Here is a 25,066-nt window from a genome sequence, read left to right as displayed (position 1 = left end):
TTTCAAGAACTTCAACAGAAAATATGGCTATAATTGGCAAATAGGTATTTGGCACTGCTCTGGACCTGTTCTGTATGGATAGTTTAACTCAGAATAGTTCAGAGTTACAAAGAAAAGATCTGTTTGTATCTAACTGGGTTGTTACGCTTTGAGGTTGTCAAATAAGTAGACATTTCAAAGAACACTATGTCTCTAATTCTATCACCTCTAATATTATTTTTCTTCTTTTAAAGTCTAGGGATTCCATCAAGTTGGATGACCTCAAGGCAGAGGTGTCACCACGAATTTCAGCAGAAGATCTGATTGATTTGTGTGAGTTGACAGGACCTAGTCATTCCAAAACACCTGTAAAGAAAACAAAGTCTAGCAAGCCAAAACTGCTGGTGGTGGACATTCGTAACAGCGAAGAGTATCCTTCAAATCCAAGTGCCAGCCTTGCCATTGCCATGTGCCCAGTGAAACCACTTTGTACCAGTGCTTTAATGCTACATTATTTTTTTTTATGACAGGTGTTGTCAGCAGACCTTCCCCATTCAATATCACCAGTGTCTTGGAAGGGTGTGAGGCTTTCCAATTAAGTGGAAGGGGAGCTAGAGAAGGGTTGATAGCTCATATGCTTTGCCAGTCCCTCAGTGGAAAATCAATTCCTATTGACTGCCTTCTTGCTACTGTCAAGTAAGGCAGCTATATGGCTGCCCTAACTTATGTCCTCTAGTTAGCTTATAATCAGAAAAGTCTTAAAGGTATCTTGAAGCTATATTTTTATCAGGGTTGCTACCCTGTGTACACCTTACTCATTTGTTCTTTTTCAAATACATAGTTCTTTGTGTGTGGAGTATTTTTTTTTAGTTGTTTTTCTGAAGTAGCGTAGTTACAGGGCTGGGTTTGTTTGGGTTTTGGAAGGGGAGAGTCCTGCTTATAGATGTGCTTTGCCAGGAACACACAACTTTGTCAACATCCATCTAAAAGTGGGAATAATGACAAGATTTTATTAGAGGTAACTCTTAATGGTATACTGAGTATTTGGGAATATACTTGTTACTGGTTTGTATCATTTTTATAAGTATTGCTCCTTTCACACTAGCAAAGGTGACGTAGAGAGTTGTTTCTGCAGTTGATGTACTCTTAGCTTGCTGTGTCACAAGGTAAATTCTAATAGGCAAACAATACTCAACAGAAAAATAACAAGAGAGTCGTGAGTTTTAGTCCACCTTTACTTTCAGAAAGGAGGATCATTCCTTTTACTTATGTCTGGCTTGTTCTTAAAGATCTCCAATGATAGAGATTCAACAGGCTTCCAACATCTTTAGCATTAGAAAAGATCTTCCAGTGTAACAAATGCTACTAACATACTGCATGTGTGTTTGAAAAGTGGAAATTCTAGGCAGTGAAGTGAATGGTGGATCAATGCCAATATTTGGGCTAAAATATGCAGTAAAAATTTAAATTAATAATGTTTCAACATAATTTTTTTTCATCTAGTTTGTTAAAATACCACTTTAAAGATGATTGTATATGCAAAAAGACCACTGCCACCAACATTTTTTTCTATTAAATATTTAGCTATATTTATGACAAAGTATGATGAAGTAGCAAAATAACTATTATTTTTACAATGTAGAGGTAAATTTATTATTTGCATAGTAAACAGAACAGTATATTGGGCTATTCTAATTTAAAACTTATTTTCAAGGAATTATAATTTTCTTGTATGTCAAACTTGAACCTGCAATATAATCTCCTGTGTAGATAAAACAATGGTCAAAGCAATAGAAGAAAAGTAATTTTTATTTGCTTGCTTGTATTAATTTCAGGCATCAGTTAAGGATTCCAATTAAGTAGAGATTCATGTGTCTGAGTAGTTTGACTCTTTATTTTCTGGACTCCAGCGGCTTCTTTACTTCTGGATCTAGATTGTTGAAAATATGGTTCTCTTTATTCAGAAAACACTAAAAATGCAGGCTATTTTCTGAGAGATGATTTCTTCATCGAGACATAATACTTTTTAGACTCTGGTTTAAAAGAGAAGTCCCTGGAATTAAAAACTGTAAAAGGTTATTGTTACTGCATAGAAAGCTTTGATACTACCAAGTTAAACAATGTTTCTATTTCTACATGCATCATTCTGTTGTTAATTATTTAAGCTGCTTCCTAGAAATCATCAAGGAGAATGCAGAAGGAGAGCAAGTAATATAAAATGTGTGGACTACAATCATTGCACTGAAAGGCTATTATCTATGTACAGTATTGGATTTATTTATATTATAATCAGGATCAAAGGCAAGGTGTTTGGTTAAATGTTTCTATAGCTTTCCTAATAGCTTGATAATAGTTTCTACTCTACTGTTGTACTAATGCTATTCTACTCCAGCAGAGTGGATTCAAAATTTCAATTATTTTAAAATCATTTGACTGCTATGAAGTAGTTTTATGAGGCTGTCTTTCATATTACAAAATTTTAATCAGACTTTCCATTTATATTTCTTGAATGAGGAGGCATGGTGGAGAGAGAAAATCTTCATAGCTTGAACAGTGCACTGTAATCACTGCTGCTGCTGTTTCGGTCTAGTTGGAGTTTATGGTAGACTAAAATGTCCTGCCCTTTAAATAATGGGTGGACTTAACTCTTCCTGGTATTAGGAGGTAGGGAATGTCACTATTAAAAAGGTAGCCTGGTAGGTAGTGAAATTACCCCTCGAGTGAGTTGGTTTGTAGGTCAGTTGTAGAAGAAAACATATGGTATATAGAAAGCTATTAAACTGTCAGCAGTTCCCAACATACATGGGAAATGATAGGAATACCGCGTTCAGCGCCCTGTTCATTCTCGTGGTAGGGAAACAGTCTTTGTCACAAAATTTCACTGTACGATAGGATCAGACAGTCTGTATGTTACTGTGGTGTGTGTTTTAAAATGTGACAGACTACTGTGTGATGTTTCAAAAATACTATCATTTCTTATGTTTTGTTTTTAGTCTTCCTCACCATCTATGCATGTCATGCTAAACTTCATTCTTACCTTGTCTTTGATGTGATTTGAAAAAAAGCATGAGAAGACTTTCAACAAGTACCAGACATGCTTCATATTTCATACAAGGATGCACTTGAAAGCTAAGGCATTGTTTTGTACTGAAGCTGATGTTGCAAGGCCAAGAGCTAATAACCTCTTTTCCCACTAGACAGCTTTGTAACAGAAGACTTTCTAATGAAAAGGTAATATACTCAAAGCAGTGTCTCTGTTGGCCAGCAATTCATCTAAGGCTCATTTCATTAAGCATGTTAGCAGAAATACTGGCAGCCTTCCATTCCTGTTATGAAAGTTATAGCTGCATACTTAGTCTCTCAGTCTGTAGCACAAAATCTTGGCCATTTTGTTAGTTGTCTTAGTACTGGAATGCTTAAGATTAGGGAGAATGTGACTGACAGCAAATACAGATTGGATCTATCTAGTTTGGTACTAATGTTGATCCTTTTTAAAAGATTAGGTCAAGTTTCTCTGAGTAGTTAATCATTCTCAGTGGCGTGTGAGCAACTAAATCTGTCCAGTCATTTTCTTTCTAAATTATGATCATTTCAGAAATTTTACCCTGGTTAATAGCAATGAGAGTGATGTGGTTATAAATGGAGTTGGGGAAAGGGGTTTGGCACAGATTAGTGAAGGAGGGGTGTTGTAATTTTCCTCTTCAACATAGAAACAAACTGACAATATAAATGAATGGTACGTGATCGTCTTTTGTTCTTTCAAATGTTTTTATATAGCTGTGTTTTTTCCACACTATAACAATGATGATCATAAAACTGAAACAGTTGCATAAATCACGAGAAATGAATGCTAATATTAACCTAAGTCAATTAAATCTTACCTCCATTTATGGCAGGTCCTTTATTAAAAAGGATTCTGGGATTTAATTATAAATTAAACTAGCTCTTTGCAAGTACTGTAATAAAGAGTGACATCATGTGTATTTTTGCAGAATTTTGCTGTTTCCTATCTCTTCAAAGCCATTCTTGTTTATTTTTGGGGGAGTCTTGCGGGCATGTGTGTACAGTCTATGAAAGTAATTCAGAGGTTTATCAAGGTCATGGCATATTTTCAAATTCATAAAAACCTAGGTAGTAGTGCTCCAACTTAATTTTTATTGAAGAGACTCTCACATTCAATATTTGTTCATAAAATTGAATGATCGTACTTTGAAAGTGAAGCACAACTAACTATATCTCAGAGTTGGTGGCACTCGTATGTTGTTTGCTTTTCAATACCCAATACACACTTGCTGTTAGTGGGACTGCAGATAATAAACATGATACTCATTGTCTGGGAATCTGGCTGCATGTGCATTAGAATTTCAGTTTGGATCAAAATTGTAGGGGGCTTGTGGGGGTTGGCAGGAGGTTTAAGGAAATTTTCCATAATCCCTATTTAGTTTTCGTTCTCATTGTAAATACTCCATTCCTTTTGCATAGAACTACTCTGGAAAAGGTGCTCTGGCTGCTTATTGGTATTTGGCTCCTGTTATCATACTAGAGCTGATTTGAAGTAAAATCCATGAATATGTGTACTGTGGATATTTGGTACTTAGTACCGAGTGTTTCATTTAGTAGATCAGTTTCTGTAGTGCTGTGCCGTGTCCTTTATGAAGCAAACAACTCTTCATTCTGTCCTTTTTTTCTGTGTAGTGGCAGAAGTGGTTTTCTCCATGTGAGTAAATAGTGAATGAGGTTTGTCAAAATATACTAGCACAAAAGACTAACATCATTGTATCACGCTGACCAGGATGAAGAGCAGGGTCATCCTACAGCTGTGCGTGTACCACAGATTTCTGTGCCTTTCAGATGTCCTTAACTAATCTTCCTAAGCTTTAACCGTGGCCACATTTCTGGCAGCATCAATGTCCCATTTGCATCAGCATTTACTGCAGAAGGGGATCTTGTCCAATGCCCAGCAACTGCCACGCTCCAGAGCTTTAAAGGAAGAGTTGTGGTGATTGTAGGAAATGCAGTGAAGAACACGGCTGCTGTAAGTATATTGTTGTAACATATATGTTTATATTTAGAAATACATCAGTGGTATGAATACAGACAGTATTAAATAAATGCTAGAGTCTGGATAATTCAGATTAGTAACTTTGGGTATGATGACAGGATTTGGGGGGATTTTTTTGTTGTTCATTTCTGCTTCTAGACAGAAACATATTTCTTTTCAAGTGATCAACAGCTGAGAAAGTTGATGTTTTCAAATGAAATTATTTAACATTATCTTTTTCAGCTTTAAAATCTTTTGGCATGTTATAGAAGTGACATCAGCACTTCTAATGTGCATCAATATAATCTAGTTTTCAAAATTGACTTGTGTTTACTTTCTGTGGTGTAAGGAAGAACACACAAGGTAAGTAGCGTGGGGACAGGTATGTTATGAAGTCCAAAGGAAATAAGATATACTTCATATTCCTGTTAATAAAAAACCAATATATTGATTAGTTTTTTAGAATCATTAAGTCATACAATTGTGCTCAGTGAAGAGGAGAATGGTTGCTATGGAGAATGGTAAATTTCTTAGGATACTTTTATTGTCAGTGCCTTTAACTAGACAGGGAGAATATTCAGACTTGTCTATTCCTTTTTGTAACTAAATATTTGGTGGTGGTGTGAACAGCAGAATAACAAGTGGAAGTATTTCTTTTGCCATTCTTCCTCTCCGGTGAAGGAAAGTTGTTGGTTGTTTGGGGTTTTTTTAATTTTGGGGTTTTTTAAAGACATACTGTTGTGTATGGTATACCTTTAGTTCACCCTAGTTTCTTAAGCCTATTTCCTCAAAGGGCATGAACTGTAACCCTGATATAACAATGAGGGCTATGGACCATTAAAAGGTCTTGATGTGATGGACAGCAGAAGCATCAGCATGACAAATGTTGGAGTTTTTTTATACATATAGGGAGTTGTAAGTAGTGTGAGAAATCCCTTTCATTAATCTGTGTTTAGAAAATCTTTTAGAAAATTAACTTGTGATATATATCTCTCTCTCATATCTCTTTAATAGTAACAGAGATGGCATAAAAGAGACTGTACAGCATATCTCAAATAGTTTCAGTCAGTGAGAATCTAGGTTTGTGCATGAGAGCTGGGTGTAAGTCCATGATAAATATTTCAGCATGAGATCAATCAACTCGAATAATCACAATAGCTCACTAAATGCTGAATACGTAAATCCTCCCCTCAAAGGAACAAATGTAAAACTCATAAAATGCTGAGCCAAATGGAGATGATTTTAAATGATGCTGTTCACATTTGATGGTGGGTTATGCAGCTTCTTTCAACAATTACATTTTAAATCACTGAACATCCTAGTTTATCTCAGTAAGAGCCTAACCATTCCCTAATGTTCTGAGCAATATGAACAGGAAAAAGAAAATTCTTTGTTATACGCTAATGAGTGTCCTTACGTGAGAGGGTGCTGCCTTATCCTCAAACCCAGACTTTCTGCAACTGAGACAATCTTTACCTGGTTTACCTGGAATTGTCAATATTCTAGCTTTCCATTAAAGAGAAATGCTGGCTTGCTTCTTCATTTGCTTTTAGAGTTTCAGAAAAATCTAACTAAAAAGTGTAGAGTTTTAAATAGAAACAAAATACTGGATTGACCAGTTTGACCACAAATTAATTAAATACTGGAGCCTAAATACTGGTAGGGACTTACCACCTCTGTCACACTCTTAGAGTACATATAAAACCAGCCTCAATTTGCCTGTGTTGCTAAAACATAGGACTCCTTTCATTTGTGGATTATTTTTTAAGGTGGATTTCAGTTTTACTGACATTTACTACACATGGGTGCGTAGAACTGCCTGCCACTATTCATGAACTTAACCAATCCAAAACTATCTTGAGGCTTGGCAAGAACAACAGCTATTACTTTTTAAATTTTACTAGGTAATCCAATCAAATGAAAAATTGCAAAAATGAATGCATGTAAACAAAAACAATTTTGTCCAAAGAAATATTATAAGGTGTTCAGCTTAAAATGTATTTTTTCTAAGCAGGATTATGTATTTCCAGCTGAAAAGGAGCAAGCCACAAATTGTGCTCTCCACCATAAAGGAGAATTTTTCCGAGGTGTTCACTGATATTTACTCTATTAAAAATATGGAGCTTGGCACTACTAGATGTTCGGTTTAAGTTTACACAGGACTGAGAGAGGTAGGAGTAAGTGTGAAAAAATACTGATTATTTATAGGGCTATTTGTAATTAGAAGGTTGAAGCTTTCAATTGCGTTTCATATTAGTAGATGGCATCATTTAAATAAATTTGAAAAAAAGAAAAAAGCACAGTTGAGTGTACTGAACAGACATGTAGAAAAAGCCTTTTTTCCCTTTTCACACTTCTTTTCTGTTTCTATGTTTTATATTTGATTTGGTGCCAGATGATAAAACATTTAAATTGGAAAGAAAATGCTGTCTAGAACTTGATAGGCGAGAGGGAAAACTGGAAACTTCACCACAGCACTGTTCCAGCAGGAGGCAAAGTAAGCCGGCAGTGCCGCAGACTGAAGTATAGTTCTAGCTCTAGTTGAACACTTCCTTAGGACAGAATTCAAACAGGGTAATTCTGCTTGTTAAACCATTTGATTTACTCACCCTAAAAGTTAAATGAATAGATTGGCTGATGTACAAGACCCTTACTGAATGTGCCATTAGCAGTATAATGATACTGTGAAGAGGAGCTTGCACTGGGCGTCGTGCAGTGATGCTTGGCTCATGCTTCTCTGCAGAATATTCCTTCCTTTAACCTGGTTCTCACTTCGTGCCAGCCTTTCTTCTCCTAGGAAATTCTGGGCACTTGCTAATGGAGCAGATACGTGTTTGTCTCTGAAAACAGCAGGAAATGTCTACATACCTAAAAGGCATTATGCTGGAGTTAAAAATCAAAATAGAATCTGGTTTATTAACTTTTAAATATGTTAAGTGGCAGCATCTCTTAAGTGAATTAAATTCCCCTTTCTCACAGCCATTGATAGATAAGTACCATGTAAATTCCAGTGCGGGCAAGGGAATATTACAGTTTGGAGAATAATAGTTAAATAGGCAATGAGCACTCAACTGTAGCTGCTTTTTTGCTTTTTTTTTTTTTTTTTTTTTTTTTTTTTTTGGAAGGGTGGCATTACTTCTTCATCTCCCTTCCTTCAATCAACTTAGAGGTGCTAAGCCATTATCTGTTTCCATTTCCCACTTTTTTCTGTATTACCACAATGTTGGTTGAAATTAGAACAGGAGAAATGCTTCACCTGATATTAAATCATGCTCCAGCAACTCAATTTTGACACACTTCTACTTGTGTGGTGTGGTTGTTTAATATATATGTGTTTCCTCGGTGGTTTACTATATGTGGTTTATTGTCAGTTAAATGCTATAACAGAATAAAGTATAAAGGACACTTTAATCTGTCTAATAATCAGCAACTCATTTCTTGCCTTGGAAAAAGACAGCTAGATAAGCTGTAAGTCAAAGCTTAAAAACCATCTGTCTATAGCAGGGAAATAAATTCTAAATTGTAACTTCTGATTGTTACATTGATTACTTTTTTTAATCTAAATATGTTATGCTGCTATAAATACATTGTCTAGACAACTTCTACAAGTTACTGAAGCAAAGTAGTCATTCTTAGTGCATCGCAGTAGCTAATAGATAAAATATATGAATTATCTCCAAAGCAAAGACAAGCAGTCCCGATTTTCCATGAGATCTTTCTGACCCTTTTCAAGGGGAGAGGGACAGGGTCAAGTTCCAGATTCTTTTTGTATAACATATTCCTAGCCTGGGAAAAAAAAAATATATTGAAGTAACATTCTGTCTCTCAGCACACTATCAAAGATGCATTTCTTCTTATATGAAGGCTGAGACACATAGGTAAAAGCGTCCAGTTATCACTGGATTTGTGTGATTGTTGTTGTTGTCATCTTCCTCAGGTCTTTTAAAAAGGTCTTGCCAGAGAAGCAAGTCCCTGCATGTTGAAGCTGGTTTTGTGTTATAAACCTGTCTTAAACTCAAATGGATGCCTATGGAACTTCATAGGGTGATCTGAACATTAGGTGGTGCATAGAATACTAAAGGGCAGATGTATTCATGCTTCTAAAGACAGATACCTTTAGTTAGAAGGGCCTAATGAAAGTTCTAGAGTGAAAGTAAATAGAAATTAGGCAATAAACTTTTTGAGATGTTACCACTTATACATCTTTTAGATTCTACATTTCTTTGTAAATATTCTCTGCAGAAAAGCAATTGAACAAGTGGAATGAAAATTGAAGATATTTTCTCTTTGCAGGGATGGAGGGGTTCCTTATGATTCCCAGAATGGCTTTTTTTTGATGTTTGTTTTGTTAAGGCATCACCCTCCCTTCTGCATTCAGACTCACAGCCTACTGGAATCATCAGGTGGCTCTTTGTTGCCTTTAAAGAGGAAGGGATTAAGCTTGTATTTTGAAGAGACAGAAAGGCTTGGTTACTGAGCCACAAGCCTGCTGGTTGTATCTCTACCCAAGACATGGTAAAGTCTTCATTATTTTATTCTGTAAAGTTTGTATTACTTTATTTAGCACTTTTTATTATTGTAACATGTATGTATGTTTTCTTTCATTGACAGAAAGATAGCCTAGCTGCTGTTGCTACTACATTGTTCTTTATACAGCCCAAGACAGACGCTTGGGCTGCCAGCCAGGGCTCGCATTACGCTGTTATTCTGCCCCTGTCAGTGGCTTTTGTTAGTTTGCACTGAATTCCTCAGGTACAGCAAAGATGACCTAAATATTCTCCCTTTCCAGCTAGGTATGAAAGAGGAAATGGGGAAAATGAAAGATGGAGGTTCTTTAATCTTTGAGACAAACAGTTACAGTCGTTGGAAATTTCAGTTGGTTGGTTGATGCAGACATTGTTTGTCCCATCTGCGTGCCTTACTACACAGAGGTTTGGATGTTTCTGAGATGGGAGATTGTGGGGTCATCAGCTTTACCTATCAAAATATGTCTGACTTCTAGGAGGTGCTGGCAAGCAGGATCTCAACTCTTCTCAGCCATCTGAGAGATGTGTATGGACAGGAAAGGTGGGAGATGGTGAATCTGAACCCTGTAGTGGTGCTGTTAGGTTCCAGAGTTTCACTGAGGCATGTGCAGGCTGTGGTTATACTGTCTTTGTGGGCTGCACCTCTGAAAGAGCACCCTTCTCCTTTCATGAGCTTGCAAGAATCAAGCTGTATCCATATCACTCAGGGATACTGCGTTACAGTATAGAATTATCCCTTTCTGGAGCTATTTTTCAGCTCTGAGATGGTGTTTTATATTTCCTGCTATTCCAGTTCAGAGAATCTGAAAAGAGTGATAACAGAAATAGTGATGGTAATGAACTAATAAACATCTGTTATAGATCCAGGAGACTCATGTAAGGATATTGCCAGCTAGACTAGTATTGCTGAATTTGGCAATTCCAGTTTCCATGCTGCTTGTCTGGGGTAGGTGTTGTTTTGCTCTTCTCTAAGCTGTATCTGAATCAGTTTTGAAGAGGACTGACTGCTACAGGAGGGAATGTGTGCCTTGTCTGGGAGGTGCAAAGACTTTTATCCTGGAGTTTAAGGAAAAACAGGACAAAACTGGCAGTGTAGGCATGCCCTCAGTAATATCTAAGAGCTGGTACTTTCTATATGGATCAGCCAGAGGCTTCCTAATCAACTGTCGCCGTGGTTATGAAAAAAGACTCCGTTTGGGTACCATTAGTAAAAAGTATTGCAAATCACAAAGAAAGGTTTCTCACTACCAAGTATTTCTTTGAACATTTTTTCAACATCTAGGACAATCTTTAAACTTGGAGGGGGATAGAATCTTTCAGAAAGACTCACGCTTTCTTTTTTATATTCAAGCGAACTGTTACACATCTTTTTAAAAATACATATTTCTGTTCACTAACAGCTGTTTTTATTTTCTGTTGAATCTAAAATAGAATAGGTTTGCTTTCTGCATTTAATGTTACAATCCATTCAGCTGTATTGGGTGTGCTGGATATATTTTGGTCAGTATAAATTAGCTGTGTTACAACAGCTAAATCTCTACAATTGAGTTTTCATTTTCAAGTGCTCGGTCTCAGCTGGGTATTATTTTTTTAATATATCATTTCTAAGTGGAAAATTAAAAATGCAGGTGTTTAAAAGTTATTACTTGGAGAAATTTGAGTGTTTACTCTTACTTTCATTCTCAGTAAAATTTATTCTGAAACTAGATATTAAATACCTGTTTGTGTAGGCTTATTTTCAAATCTTTCCATGTAAGTGCTTTAAGTTACTGTTGTATTTTTGATGGAATGGAAAGTGCTCCTTTTTGGCCAGGTCTGCATGTGAAAATTTTTTCTGTGATCTTGTTAGAGAAGTTAAGTGTTGTTGGTTTTTTCTCTCTCTTTTTTTCCTCCTTATTTGCTCTCTCCCCATTTTTTTCTCTCTCCTTTCTCTGTTTTCACAAGCTGTCTCTCTTGCCTTTTTTTCTTTTTTTTTTTTACTTAGTATGTGTTTGCACAAAGTTTACTGCTTGTGTTTTGTGCTTCCATTTACTTTATGCTAATACTGTAACTATTAACTAGACTTTGTTTCGTTGATATGGGTGGCCTTAGGTGCCTGTCTTTCCCCTGGTGTTAAAGTGCCATTTCATTTATCTGGAACCTTTTAATATAAGTAGCAGCTGACTAAAAATTATCTTGTGTGCTGGGTCAGCTTTGTGGCATATGGAAAGTGTTGTATAAAAAGCTCTAGACTGATCACCTTGACTGTGGTGTGCTTTGAGTGGTGAACACCTGACTGAAACCATACAGAAAACAAACTGCAGTCCCTGAGAGGTTTGTGTAGCATGTGTTTACAAATGAAAAACTAATAATAATCTTGTGGCAATGGATGAGTGCTATGAGATTTGATTAATATTTCTCCTCCAGCTTCTAAAGTATCTCTTTTTCTTCTGACTCCTTGAGAGTATGATAGTGACATTTATATCCTGGTAACATTTGTCACAGCAGTCTTTTTTGGATATTCTGGTACAGTATGTTACTCCTCCTTCCCTCCCAACTTGCTCTTTAATTACAACCTGTCACAAGAATGTCAGTGAAAGTGAATAATGTGTACGTAGCAATCCCGATGGCTAGCCCCAAGGGTGCTGGAAACTGATGCTGCTCAAGCTGTGTTGTGTTATTAGACTCTTTGCTGTTAGACAGTCTGGAAATGTGATGTGCCTGGTGTAATACATTCAGTACACTTGAAAGCTGTGATTTTACTGCTTGGAACAGGGTAATAGAAACATTTTGATAAATGCTGCAATGTGCAGATTATTAAGATTCTTGATGGTACTTAAAGGAGCAGTCCTGTTATGTTGTTTGTACTGAGAGCAACACCAATACAGGGTAAAATGTTTAATATTTGCCCAAATTTTGATAGGAATTTGCTGTGATCTTGTCTGTCTTTGAAAGCCTATTTCTTGTATCTGCATGAGAGAGTCTTAGCTGACTGCTTTCAAATGCAAATTACAATTTTCTGGCTCAGTTATACTCACCAGGAAGAGTGTTTTATGTGGAATTGATTGGTGCATTACTTAATAGAGGAACAGTGTTTCCAAAGTCTTCACCAACGCCATCACATAGTATTCATGAAAAAAGTTGCTCACATATTCATCCTCTCATGTGTAATACGTGCTGTGAAAGTAGCAAGAGGAAGTTCAATTTAAACACTAGAGGCAGCCAGTAAAAACCCAGTAACTGAACTGTCTTGGGAAGCACATTTTGAGGAAAGGCCACCTGAGGCAGAAAGGAAGAAGCTTAAAGTCTTGTAGCATCCCTTTGATCCTCTACCTCAGATAAGCATAACTCAGTTTCCCCAAGTAGTGGTATTGTCTAAATGAAAACAGAGGCATTACAGAGGGCTGTGATCCATCGGTGGTATGGGGAAACAGATATATCTCGGCAGTAATGTCAACACAAGCATTTGATAAACTTGAGAATGTATAATCATCTAGTAAGTGACAGAGGTTAATTTCTATTTAAAATCAACCTGTGTGACGGAAAATTACACTACAGTTGTGCACTACCTTTATATGTTTCAATAAATCTCTTTAAAATGAGGTGGTTTACAGGTTGCTAAGGGTGATGTAACCCATTTGCTTATCTCCTTACCGTGTTATCTTCTGTCTTAAGAGCACCTCTGTAAATTAGGTTTAGTGGACTACAAATTACACATACAGGTGTCTGTTATTAAACTTCTAGTTGACACTTTGTGATAGCATTTATAAAGGAAATAGAGCCCATGTGTGAAGTCCAAGGTGGCAATTTCTGCTGTAGAAAAATCTGTGGTATCTTGGACTTTGACATGTGAAATTTTGCTCTTTTTTGAATCACTGATTTTTTTTCAACTTTTCAGGAAACATTTTTTTTTAACCTTTCTTAATTTCTTGGAATTATGTTACTGATGTTTGAACATAAACGAAGGTCACGTTGGGGAGGAAGTCTATGTACCTATTTCATATAGTCCTTCCTCTCATGCCCGTCCATCAGTGCACATGCCAGAAATAACACTTTCATGCGTTTTGAAAATACCAGCTTTGTACAGTATATTTTGGCAGGGAAAGATACCAGGTGGTGTTGGAACATTTCAGCAACATGATGAACAAGTTTCTGTTCTTCTCTGTGACAGACTCACTCCTCTGGGAGAGGAAGGCACAAACATGTACTGAGGAACAGAACTTTAAAAAGTCAAAGCTTTAATTAGGAAGCCTGCAATGCTAGTAAGATGACTACTTCTAAATCTACTGTTTACCAAAAGTTACTGCTTCTACTTTCAGTGACACAATGTGGGAAGGCAGAAGGTAAAACTAGGAATGTCTTTAATCAGATCAAAACCTATTACCCTATGAGATAAACCTTGACTCTTCTCTTCTTTGCAGTGTGGAGAGAAGTGTATGTGCAAAGCTCTTGGAGGTTGATAGTTGGAGTTTGATGGCAGCTGTCAGCTTATGGCAATGTATATACCTCTGGGCCCCTGACTTGCAGCGGATGCCCACAGTAGTGAGGTACCAATAGTAGTACATTCCCTGCTCACTGGATTTTCCCTGGCTGCATGTACAGATGCAGTATTTTGAGCTGTATTTGCAGCCTTTCTCAGCACAGACACTTCTGTGACTTCTGTGACAACTTGAAGGGAAAAAAAAAAAAAAAAAAAAGACAGTTCATCTTGTGGGATATCATCTTGTGCTGTCTGCCTGTCAGGCACAGATGCTGCAGTGCTTGCTTTGCATAGGTCCCGCAAGAAGCGAGAGATCACTTACCATAAATTTATATAGGAACCTCTTGTCATATACAGTGAAGAAAGTTTATTTCCAGCCATACACTGGTTACTAAAGCAGTTCTAAAATACAGTGGGACACAGGCCTTAATGCTCAAACCCTAAATACAAAGCATTTGTTGGTATATTTTCTTTTCCGATTACATGGAATGGTAGTTATACTATGGCTAGGCCATCCGAAAACTTGGAGCACAGTTTACAGTTTATTATCGGAAGTATAAAATTATCAGTAGACAGAGTAGAACCTCTCTGCTGACACATGGGACATTGTACTCAGCAAATAATATGCTACTTCCCATCAGTATGAACGCCTGAGTCCATTTTTCATTTCTGCCAGGTATGAGCAGGTGTCCAGGCATGAGCAGGCATGAGGTGGTGTCCAAGGCAGAGCACTATCCATTAGTCACAGGTGGAGAGTGCTGTGAGGTGACAGATATGTACATATGAAGTGGAGATGTCTGATAAGAGTATTTCAGTAGAAATATATACTATTTTTGTAGCTCATGGTATGCACAGCTGAGCACTATTTTTGACAAATACCTTTGTCTCGTTTTACTGCATACCACATCTTTATGGACTGTGATTATAGTGAGAGGTAGTTAGACTCTCCTAGTGATATGTCTGTGCATACTACACCATCTCTGTATCAGAAAAGCATGGCATTTACTTTTCTCATGAAAACTGGCATCCACACGTGGTCTAACTTTACTATTAGCTGTTTTGATTGTGGGGATTTTTTCACTAGATCCTTTGAATCCTGCACTGGCTGACCCAAACTAATGGGGAAGAGATGATCAAACTTACTTTTGCTCTTCCTTAAGGAAGTACCTGAAAAAACATGACAGCCAAAATGTCCTGACTGATCCACTGTGACCTCTTACTCTGCCTCAACAAGTTCTCAGTGGTTACGGATCATGTACTAGTTGCTCATTCCCTGGTTAAATCCATCCTGAAACACAGAGAAAGGAATGCAGTAGCTGTGTTTGACATGTAAGTGGACAGAAATTAATTCCTTGCATTTATAAAATACTTTCAGTGTGAAGCAAAAGTTCTGACTATGGAAGGAGTTTAAAACTTTGCTACTATGAACTCTTACATGTTAAAGAGATTATTTGAGGACTTGTACTTGATCAGGTAATAATGTAGGAACATCTTGTTCTGCCTTAGTATCTGTTATACTATCAAAGGTAATTAGAAGGAACATAAATGTAAACAGAAATCCCGTGTACTAAGTTTGGATGGGGTGCCTATTGCTGTTCTTGAGTTGGTAATTTAGTTGTTTGTGCATAGTTACTTACTTGGACATCATGTTTGCACTGGATTCTGGAATAGTATCACAAATCATTTTAAAGGGTCATAAAGGTAATTACAAATGTTTTACGTAGCCCATTTGGAAGCACTAAGTGATTTTACAAATGATACTAATTTGTCGATCAAGTATAAAGCAAAATCTGAAAGACTGGCACGGCAGGGCAGTCTTTCTCACAGCTATTAGAAATAATGTAAAACTATTGTAGTTTCTCTCGGATTAATCCATTTTGGTGGCTTACTTTTTAATGTATTGTAATCGGTATTTAAATGGCAAGCGTGACGTGATACACAAAATATTGTTCCTTTGTTCTTGGATTTTGAAATTTTGATACATAATTTTTGTTATTTTGATTTTTTTAAATCATTGTTATTTTGATACACAAAATATTGTTCCTTCATCAGTGTAGCAATTTTTCATGAAGTTTCTACATGGAAACTGTAACTCCAGTGTTTTGGTTTATGGAATGAATTAATTGGGGAGAGGGGCTTTCAAGAACTGGGATATGTGTGATGTGCTTGCACTATGTAACTGCCTATGGGCACATGGCGGGGTTGTGGGAGAGCACAGCTGCTAGACCCCAAATCCATATCTGACATCTGTGAAATCAAGTCGTGTTGGACAAGTTTGACAGGTAAGCAAATGACTATACCATCAAACTGTGATGCTTGTACACTTGGGAACCTACAGAAAACAGCTGGGAGTTAGATTAATGCAGTGAAAAAGATCTGTTCTTTCATGCTTTGAGAGGTGTTCCAGTGATTACTCTGAGATTAAATAATCCTGTTAGAATAAGGTAAAATCCTGCCTAAGCAGAGATAAATAAAGTTCAGGGTTATTGGTGTGACACTTTCATGACCAACAAATTCACCCCAGCTGTTTCAACAGATAGGCCTGGGTTCCTGTGTTGGGACTAGTTGGTGCAAAAAAAGAATTTCTAAGGCTGATAATTTTTTCTTTTGTTTAACTTGCCTTGCTTAACACAAACTTATTTCTATTGAAGGACTATAATATGCAATGTGCTAATGATATATCTGCTTCAGTTTGCAGCTCATCTAGTGAAAAACAAGTACCCAAGGGTCTGCATCCTAGATGGAGGAATCAACAAGATCAAGCCAACTGGTCTCCTCACTGTTCCTTCTCCACAAATTTAAGTGACTGTAAACATTCAGGACAATCCGTCTGAACAGGGAAGTCTTACCATACATCATGGATATCCCAAACCCAAAGGGCATTATGGTGTCTTCACTATACAAGCTATCCTGATGATCACTGTCTTATCCTGCAGATCTAGAGTGCAGGAGCTTTGCATTTATTCTTTGATGTAGAGCTTCAGTTGGAACAAATGAAAACTGTGAAGCTTCAAACTTTCCGAGAAACCTCTTTCAGCATTAATGTAGTACACAACTGGTTGAGCAAGTCTGAGCACAAAAAGAGTAACTCCGCTGGCATTTGGTATCTTATAAATATTTCTGTAGAACAAAATAAACTGGCACTTGATGGCTCTAAGCTGCACTTAAATAGATTATTTTTAAAAAGTATTTTACTGTGAATATTGAAAGTAACAAGATGAAACTGTCCCGTGTGTATCCTGTGAAAAAGTATGTTCTCTAATACTTTGAAGAGTCATTGCTGTATATTGTGATCTACTTTCTTTTCGAGAAAGCATTTTTTCATCTGGATTGGAAATAAAGATGTGCCCAAGATTGGAAATCACTGTAAGAGCTGCTGCTGAGTCAACCCAAACTGTATCATATCTGGTGGAAGTGGAGAAGGCTCTGGGGAGAATTTAACATTCTGTTTCTGTAAACACAGCAAATCCAACAATTTCTGAAACAATTACATTTACCAGAAAGGTAGGCTTTTGACAATACCGTCTTATGATTATAGATCAGTTATTCCACAAATAGTGCTTTTCCATTTTAGAAGCTCATGCCTTTAGCAGTACAATTTTAATTTTCATATGAAAACATTCTAGAGTAATCACTCTTGTATGAATTGGAGGTGCAGAAGTACCCCACTCTTTCAGCTAGTGGTGTCTATTCTTTTTAGGTCCTGTTTCTTAAACATGAACTTTAAAACTGACAGATTTAGACAGCAAACCTGTTTCTAAACTAAACTGGATGCAAGTGCTGTAGATGAGTGAAAGCAGGCTTCCACAAAGGGCATGAGGTGACTGTGCACTAGAGATGTGGAAATTACATTGCAATAAGACGCCAAAAGTATTGAAAGCACCCACAGAAACAGGAATTGGCATCTCTTTGTTGCCGAGAAGCTAAAAATAAATTTGATTCAGACAAGTACCACCTTTCAGGAGATGGGGGGGGGACGGGACGGGACAACCAAAACCAAACACAAACCCCACCCTAGCTTCTGCCCCTCAGAATCCCAGTTTAGCTTTGCTAGCATGTCATTATTCTCAAAATAATGTGGGGGGAAAAAAAGGCTAGGAAATGAAAACAATCTGTCTTCAAGAATTCTACTTGAACATAGTACCTTTAATCCAGGAAAACCAGTTGTGATAATGTAAGACTGACAGTATGGCTCTGAAATTAAATGGGAATTTGGAAGAATTTATTTTAGAAGAGGAGAAACTTTTAGATTTTTCTTTCTACATTTTTAAAGTTTAGAAAACACTGGTGTGACATGAGGCTTAATAATCACTGAAGCATAGGATCCAAATGTATTTTGTAAAATGAACAAAATTACACCAAAGATCTGTTCACCTAGTTACAGTTGCATTTTAGCTTGCATTGTGGATTTGATACCATGCTCTTTATTAGAGCATCATCTGAGAGACGGCAGTTTACGTGATACAAGCTCACTGTTGGGGTAATGAGAATTTTGCTCTGGAAGATATGGTTACCATACACCTTATTTGAGGATTTTATATCATGCACAGTTTTTTAGTTTGGCAAACAGAACATTGCAACAGTAAACTTTTTTTTTTTTTTTTGTCACAAGAGATTTCCAAACCTGAGACAGTTGTGAGAGGAGAGAAGGGATCAGTGATAAGGCTGTGAACAGACTCTATAAATCACAGGCAAAATGATCACTTGTTCTGTGGTGTTTTTTAGTGGTGTTGGTAGGTTTTTTGATTTTGTTGTTTTGTGAGGGTTTTTTTTTTTAACTGAAACCATGAAAGATGAGACCTTGTGGAAGGTGCTGAAAGAGGAAGTCTTCGTTCTTGCCTGTACAATGACCAGATTTTTATCCTGAATCTTCAGAAGTTAGTTGCTAGCACTATGTGCTGTCTCCAGGGAGGTTTAGTCATGCCACAGCTGTGGTTTTGAGGACCCTATTGTAAAAGTATGATGAGTGAAAAGAATATGGGGGAAGAAAGGCACCTTTTAGCTCCGTTTATCTCAGCTGTGATTTGTCTAAAAAAAAACCTCTGTGGAATTACAACATGCTGATATATGTATATATGGGCTTTCTTTGGTCTAAGGTTAGCATAATATATTGAACCTTTCAAGAAGTTTTTGACTTTAAAAATCCAAGATGCCTGGCAGAGTGACTGAGTAAGGGATCAGAAATGAAACACAGGGACAGATCATCAACTTCCTCTGTTAGCAGAGGGTTTCTACAACAATCTCTGGCAAGGCCCATGGTGCTCAGCTGACTTGAAAAATAACCTTGAAACGGAGAGAAGTAGTGAGGTTAATAACAAGTTTCCTGACACCACACAGTCATCCACTGTGATTAAACTTTTGCCTGGCTGCATTAAGAATGAGAAAGACCTTGTGATACTCGGTGTCAGAGAGATTCACTACGAACGGGTACACACAGGGCCATGGAGAACAGTTTTAACCATGTGAATTTGTTGACAGATAAGACATCATTGCAAATGCCTAACAGCAGTCAGAAAGCCCCACAGGATATTGGTGATTTTAAGGAAGGAAGTGAACAGAACAAGTTATGCCATCAGAGAACTAACCCATATGGTGCATTTTGAACACAGCACAGATGCTTTATAATAAAAAAATAAAAAAAAATAACCAAAAACCAAACACCACAGGATTAGAATGAACACAAACCAGTCATAACAAGATGATGTTAGTCATGTTGACTGAAACTCTTCAGTTTGGAAAAAGAGGCCACCAAAAGAGAACATCCCACCTTATGCCAAAAATACATCCTTAAAATGTGGAATTTGTCACCAGAAGAGGCCAAAAGTTTATGAAAATACTCATAAAGAAGGATTAGACAGCTTTGTGGAAAAGTCCTATCTCTGACTGACTATTGAATAGGATGGTTGAGAAACAGTGTTCAAGTCAGGGCTTTCCTGATCTGTTGATTAAGAGAGTTTGGGAGAATACACCAGAGAAAGATTTCACCCTGTTTCTTGTGCTCCCTGTTCAAGCATTTGCCTTTTGTAAGTGGATATTGGGCTATACCAAATACAGCAGTTCAGGTGATTTATATTTAATCCTAGCTTGGTATTTCCTTCCCCTTTATACAGGTACTTAGAAATGGACTGTAAGCACAAAGAATAGAATGCCTTTGAGAAAATAGGATTTAATGTGTACCCAGCTACTTGCTTCTTTGGTAGGAAGGGTAGGAAGTATTCTGTGTCTCCTACAGATATTTTCATTCTTGGAGAAGCCAAGTTATCTTTTGAGTGAAAAATACCTAATGGCTTCAACAAATCCTTTTTGACAAATACAACTGTTTGTAGTATTTAAATGTTGAAGATCTGTAGATTTCAGTTCAGTCTTCACTCAATTTAGCTAAGTAAGATTCAAAGCCTATGTATTGCATTTGTGTATGGATATGTTTTTGACAGAAGACTTAAAAGCTGCAATTAAGTAAAAGTTTACATTATAAAGTAACGTTTACACGTATTTTCCAGGAGACATCATGAGAGAGGATGTGTGTAAAATCAGGAAATGTCAAGAACTGCTAAACAGTATTGATTTTTTTCCCCATGTAAATAGAACTACCTGGAAAGTTCTGTGGACAACAGCTGGTTATGGCTGCTAGTTACTGACGTACCTGCGCTTACTACTTTAGTCAGCATTTTTGAACCTGTGCCTATAAATAGGCATACTGTGCCTACTTATTTCAATTCAGTTATGTAGGACAAGAGCTCAGTCACAAAATTAGCTTCTGAGATCCTTTTCTATAGACAAGGAAAATGCTTGCGTTTTGTGGTAATTTCTCATTAAAGAATTTTATCTAGTTTTTGCGGTGTTTGCCCAGTTTAAGAGCATCAAAATGCATTTGCTCTATTAGCCCCCCAATTTTGGCACGGCTCTGGTGAAGCAAGCAGTTGTCAGTTTTTGTAGAGCTCTTGAAAGATTTCTGGAGGCCAGGTTTTCTGAACATGTATGTTTCTAGCACTATGGTTTGTCCAGCTATACCATGGTCATTCTCTGTTTTAGACTTCAACTGGATACCATAAAGATCTAGTAGGAGAGAAAAACTGTAAACCTTGCAAGCTGATGTCTTCTACTGCTAGCAGAAAAATGTCCCAACTAAATATTTCCCAGTGTTTGTCCTGGAAAAGGCAGCCTCTCCCAGTTTATTTTTCCCTACCATAGCTTCATGCCAGGGCAGCCAGATTTTCCTGCAGGGTACCCAGGTGGGCAGCTGAGGAGAACAGAGCAAAGTAGTTAAACCCTCTTTTGGCAGTCCCAGACCTATTGTTCATTGGAAACTATGAAACAATTGCTGTTAAGCTATGGAGTGTCTTTCTTTAGACCATAGTCCTTTGAGATTTTTATTACACTTCGTGGTTTTTGTTTGTTTGTTGGGTTGTTCTTTACAAGTAGATATTTTTCTTATTTGGCCTACTTTTTTGAGTAAAGACTAAGACTATACGTCCTTATCCTAGGAACCTCTTTTCCTGGACCCATCTTGTCTCCCTTTGTTATCTTGGTTTCTCAAAGTCATCTGCAGCCTTCTGATGGTACCTTCCCAGTTCAGGACGGGAACAACCCACCTAATGTAGGAATGTTGTGGTGTTTACTTCATTTTAGCTTTTATTAATATGGTTCACTTCAGGTACTTCTGGTTTGCTATTTTTTTAAATTTAGCATGAATTTTCCCTTTAGGTTTATGTTCTTTCCACTGGTAGTCTACGGTGTCGGGTAGACAGTCTTTCTGATATTTCTGAAGTAGAAATGGTAACCATAACAGCTCAGCAGAGACAGGTGTGTATTCTTTTACTTACGTGATTTATTTTTCTGATGTCCTGAATAATCTCTAGAAGCATGAAGGGCTGAATAATTTGTCAGAGTGGGTAAGGGGTTAAATTTCAATACCATCCTTTCCTTGTTTCTTTTTTTTAGGCTTTCATCTATCCTTAGGTTAACTGACAAGTCCATTACGTTTCAATTTGTGGCATCCCTCTATGCCTTTGTGTAGACATAATCTGTGCAGGTATAATAAAGTGGTGCAATGTTATTTTGTGACCTCTGGATATCAGTATCTAGACCTCCCTTGCTATTCTAGCCAGCTAAGGAAGACACTTATTGGAGTATCTCTTAGCTGGACTTAGGAGCTGCATCACACACAATTAGGAAAGGAAAAAAAAAAAAAAATTACATGAGCTCTTCAGCAGCGGTACCATGAGAGTATGTTAGTTTTGTGGCCTGAGATACACTCACTGGTCCTGTTTGCAGGGCGTGAATGTTATCCAGAATATTCATTCCAGAGTTTTAATTTTCATTTTCAGTTTGGGTAGCTTGTTAAGATAAAAACTAGCTATATCTTTATTTAGCTTTCACAGTGTTCAGATTGAGTTACTAGGAGGTCTGGGAATTGTGTGGGAATGAGTGTGGCCTTTTAATCTTCCATTTCCAGTTATCTTTTCTTTGCTGATGAGTCAGACTGGCCTCTCCCACTGTTATGTTGGAAACTTAACTACTGTCATCAGTCTTATCTGCTATTTTTAACTCCTTCTCCTGGGCCCAACTTGCAAACATTACTTGAAAGAATTATTATTCCTCTAGAAAGAGTGTTTCGTTCCAGGACAAGTAGTGAAACTTGATCTGTGCTGCCTGAGCTAACATCAGATTTGTGTATTTAACTAGCAAAACTACAAATTTTCCTTTTTCTTTGAATCCCAAGCTATAATGCCCGTCATTCTTTCAGATTTCCAGCCTCAGTAGAGAGCTCATGCCAGAAAATGCATTCTGTTTCAGAAATAATGTTTCATTTGCCTTTCAAGTAATCCTGAGGCTTGAAGTTTGCTGCTGGTGGTGCCTTTTAAATAGTAACACCAAAAATCCAGTTGGACAACAGTTTGTGTTCTATGAGAACAGAGTCTGTATTCTATCGATCTAAGTTGACAAATTCATCTCGTACTACCATAAACATGTGGTTGAACATAATTCAATATTGCAGTGTGGCCGTCTTACCATATCAGCAATTAATAAACTAGTGTTACACAGAGTTTAAAGAAACTAGTCCAAAAAATAGGATCAGTAAAGTATTATTACCACTGAATCAATTTGTAAGTATTTCTTGTAAAGCTTTTTCCCAAAATATGTTTAATCATAATGTAAATCTATGTTCAGATTAACCTCTGGTTGTAGTCTTGCACATGACAGTAGAGTGACCCCAGTGCATGTACTGCAGTAATTCACATATTTTACTTCCCCAGTGATAGGTCTTCATCTGCTTTAGGAGCTATATTCTACAGACACCAAGTGAGTTTCCAGGCACAGTAATCTGTGTGAAAGAACAGATACAGCAGAGCGACTCAGAGATCAATGCGGTAATCATTATACGCAATAGGAACAATCCAGAGAAAAGTTGTAGGTCACTGTTTTAATTAATATTTCCTAACTGAAGCAGTATTAAGTTTGTGTCTTCTTTGTCTGTCTAGGGTTACCTGGCATTATGTCATTTTAGAGAGTCATAGCATCTGATGGTATCAGCTCTTCCCAGCTGAGTTGGCCAAAGGAGTAAAAGTCCTGTGAGTACAGAACAGGTACATGGAATCATTGTGGGTTTTTAAGAGATCCAGTGATTATGTCAGTAGCTTGAGTTATTGGGCTATTACTGCTTGCCTTGCTACAAACTTCTGATATGTCTTGCATAATCAGGGTGGCTCAGTTCCCCTCACTAAAATGAGGCTAATAACACTTCCTAATTTTACTCTGTATGGAAAAAAGAAATATAGTGAGTACTGTGACCACTTAAAACGTGTGAGTATGAGGACAATGTAGACACTAAAGACCAAATACTTCTTTCCTAGGAACAAGCTGTTTCCTTGGGAAGCCAAAGATAGATGACAACATGAGTTCTCCATCATTAATTTTGTAAACAATCCTTTCACTAGTAAGTACTGTTAATGAATGAATTTCACCATTCCCACAAACAATTCACAACATCTATCATGAATATAGTATTAGTGATGAAGAAGCCCTCATATTACAAAGCTTGTTGTTAATTTTCATTAGCTACATCCAGCAATCATGTTAATAGTGTATAAACGCTCTTGTGCAGTTAGGCCATAATAAAATATGATGTATTTTCAATTACTACAATACTTAGATTTTTCTTTAATGTTGATCAAGATTGACACCTTCTGTAAAATTAACTAAATACCAGGATTTACAACCCTAGAATACCAGAACTAAAATCATAGCTTCCCTGATAAAGCAGAGGTCAGAGCATAATAAGAAAATATTTTTATTTTTTATTTTCAGTTCTTTTTTCTCTTTTAGCAATTCAAGTGAGTTTGTGTTGTGTGCACGGAAGTTATGTGTAGAAGAGCAGTAGATCAGTATGCACTTTTTTGTCCTGCTATGGCTTGTTAAGGATAAAAACTCTGCCCGTTTCATCAGTAGTAAAATGCCAAATTCTTTTTGCTAACAGTTTTCTCACAGCTTCTCAATGGGGAAATACAGGTACTGAGGCCTGCACGAAGGGATAGCGTGGGGTCTAATCTCACTGATGTGTTTATATGCTCCACTAAAATACTGCAAGCTAGGAAGCGTCAGGCTTTTTGGATGGATCTCTCTCTTCCTATCCAAAACATATTTTCTCCACTTCAGCTCTCTATTAAAAGGACTCGATAAGGAACAAATCATTTGTATTAACAGAGATAAATCTAGACTAGAATTTTGGAACTAAATGTCATGGAGTCGATCATGTGATATTTAGCCTTTGCTAATAGTCATTGTTTTAGATAAATTAGCATGTGATATCCTGCTATGACCCAGTTTTCCATAGTTTTAGACTGTTAGTGCTCTTATACAAATTGAATACATTTATCCTCTGGGTATTCCTGACATGTTCTAACAGCTGTTGAAAGACAGGTTTTTAGCCTAAATCTTTTCTCACTTGGCATTCTCACAGCAAGCTGACTCAAAACAAGTCAGAGCTGTACCTTTTCTTTCAATTGCATCCATAGAGAGAACTTCATCTTGTTTGGGAGCTTAGCGTGTAGTTCTGGCACC

At 37.1% G+C, this 25,066-nt stretch overlaps 1 protein-coding gene across 8 annotated transcripts in view; it reads left to right on the top strand.

Moving 5' to 3' along the window:
* The window catches only part of TBCK (TBC1 domain containing kinase), a 115,282-nt gene extending 97,907 nt beyond the window's left edge, over positions 1-17,375 (top strand). For 5 of the 8 annotated variants that reach the window (XM_054824770.1, XM_054824768.1, XM_054824771.1 and 2 more), the window contains exons 24-26: positions 234-409; positions 4,855-5,014; positions 16,697-17,375. In XM_054824770.1, the coding sequence (XP_054680745.1) occupies positions 234-409; positions 4,855-5,014; positions 16,697-16,807 (447 nt within the window). In that variant the 3' untranslated portion in view covers positions 16,808-17,375. Of the gene's footprint in view, positions 1-233; positions 410-4,854; positions 5,015-9,313; positions 9,536-16,696 lie in introns of those variants that run through there. The other 3 variants (XR_008576973.1, XR_008576974.1, XR_008576976.1) reach the window with 3 other exon arrangements.
* Positions 17,376-25,066: the final 7,691 nt, after the last annotated feature.

This window comes from Grus americana, chromosome 4 (assembly GCF_028858705.1).
Source record: "Grus americana isolate bGruAme1 chromosome 4, bGruAme1.mat, whole genome shotgun sequence".
Lineage (NCBI taxonomy): Eukaryota > Metazoa > Chordata > Aves > Gruiformes > Gruidae > Grus > Grus americana.
Note: the sequence above shows the minus strand (reverse complement) of the source record. Positions and strands in the feature narration are given on the sequence as shown.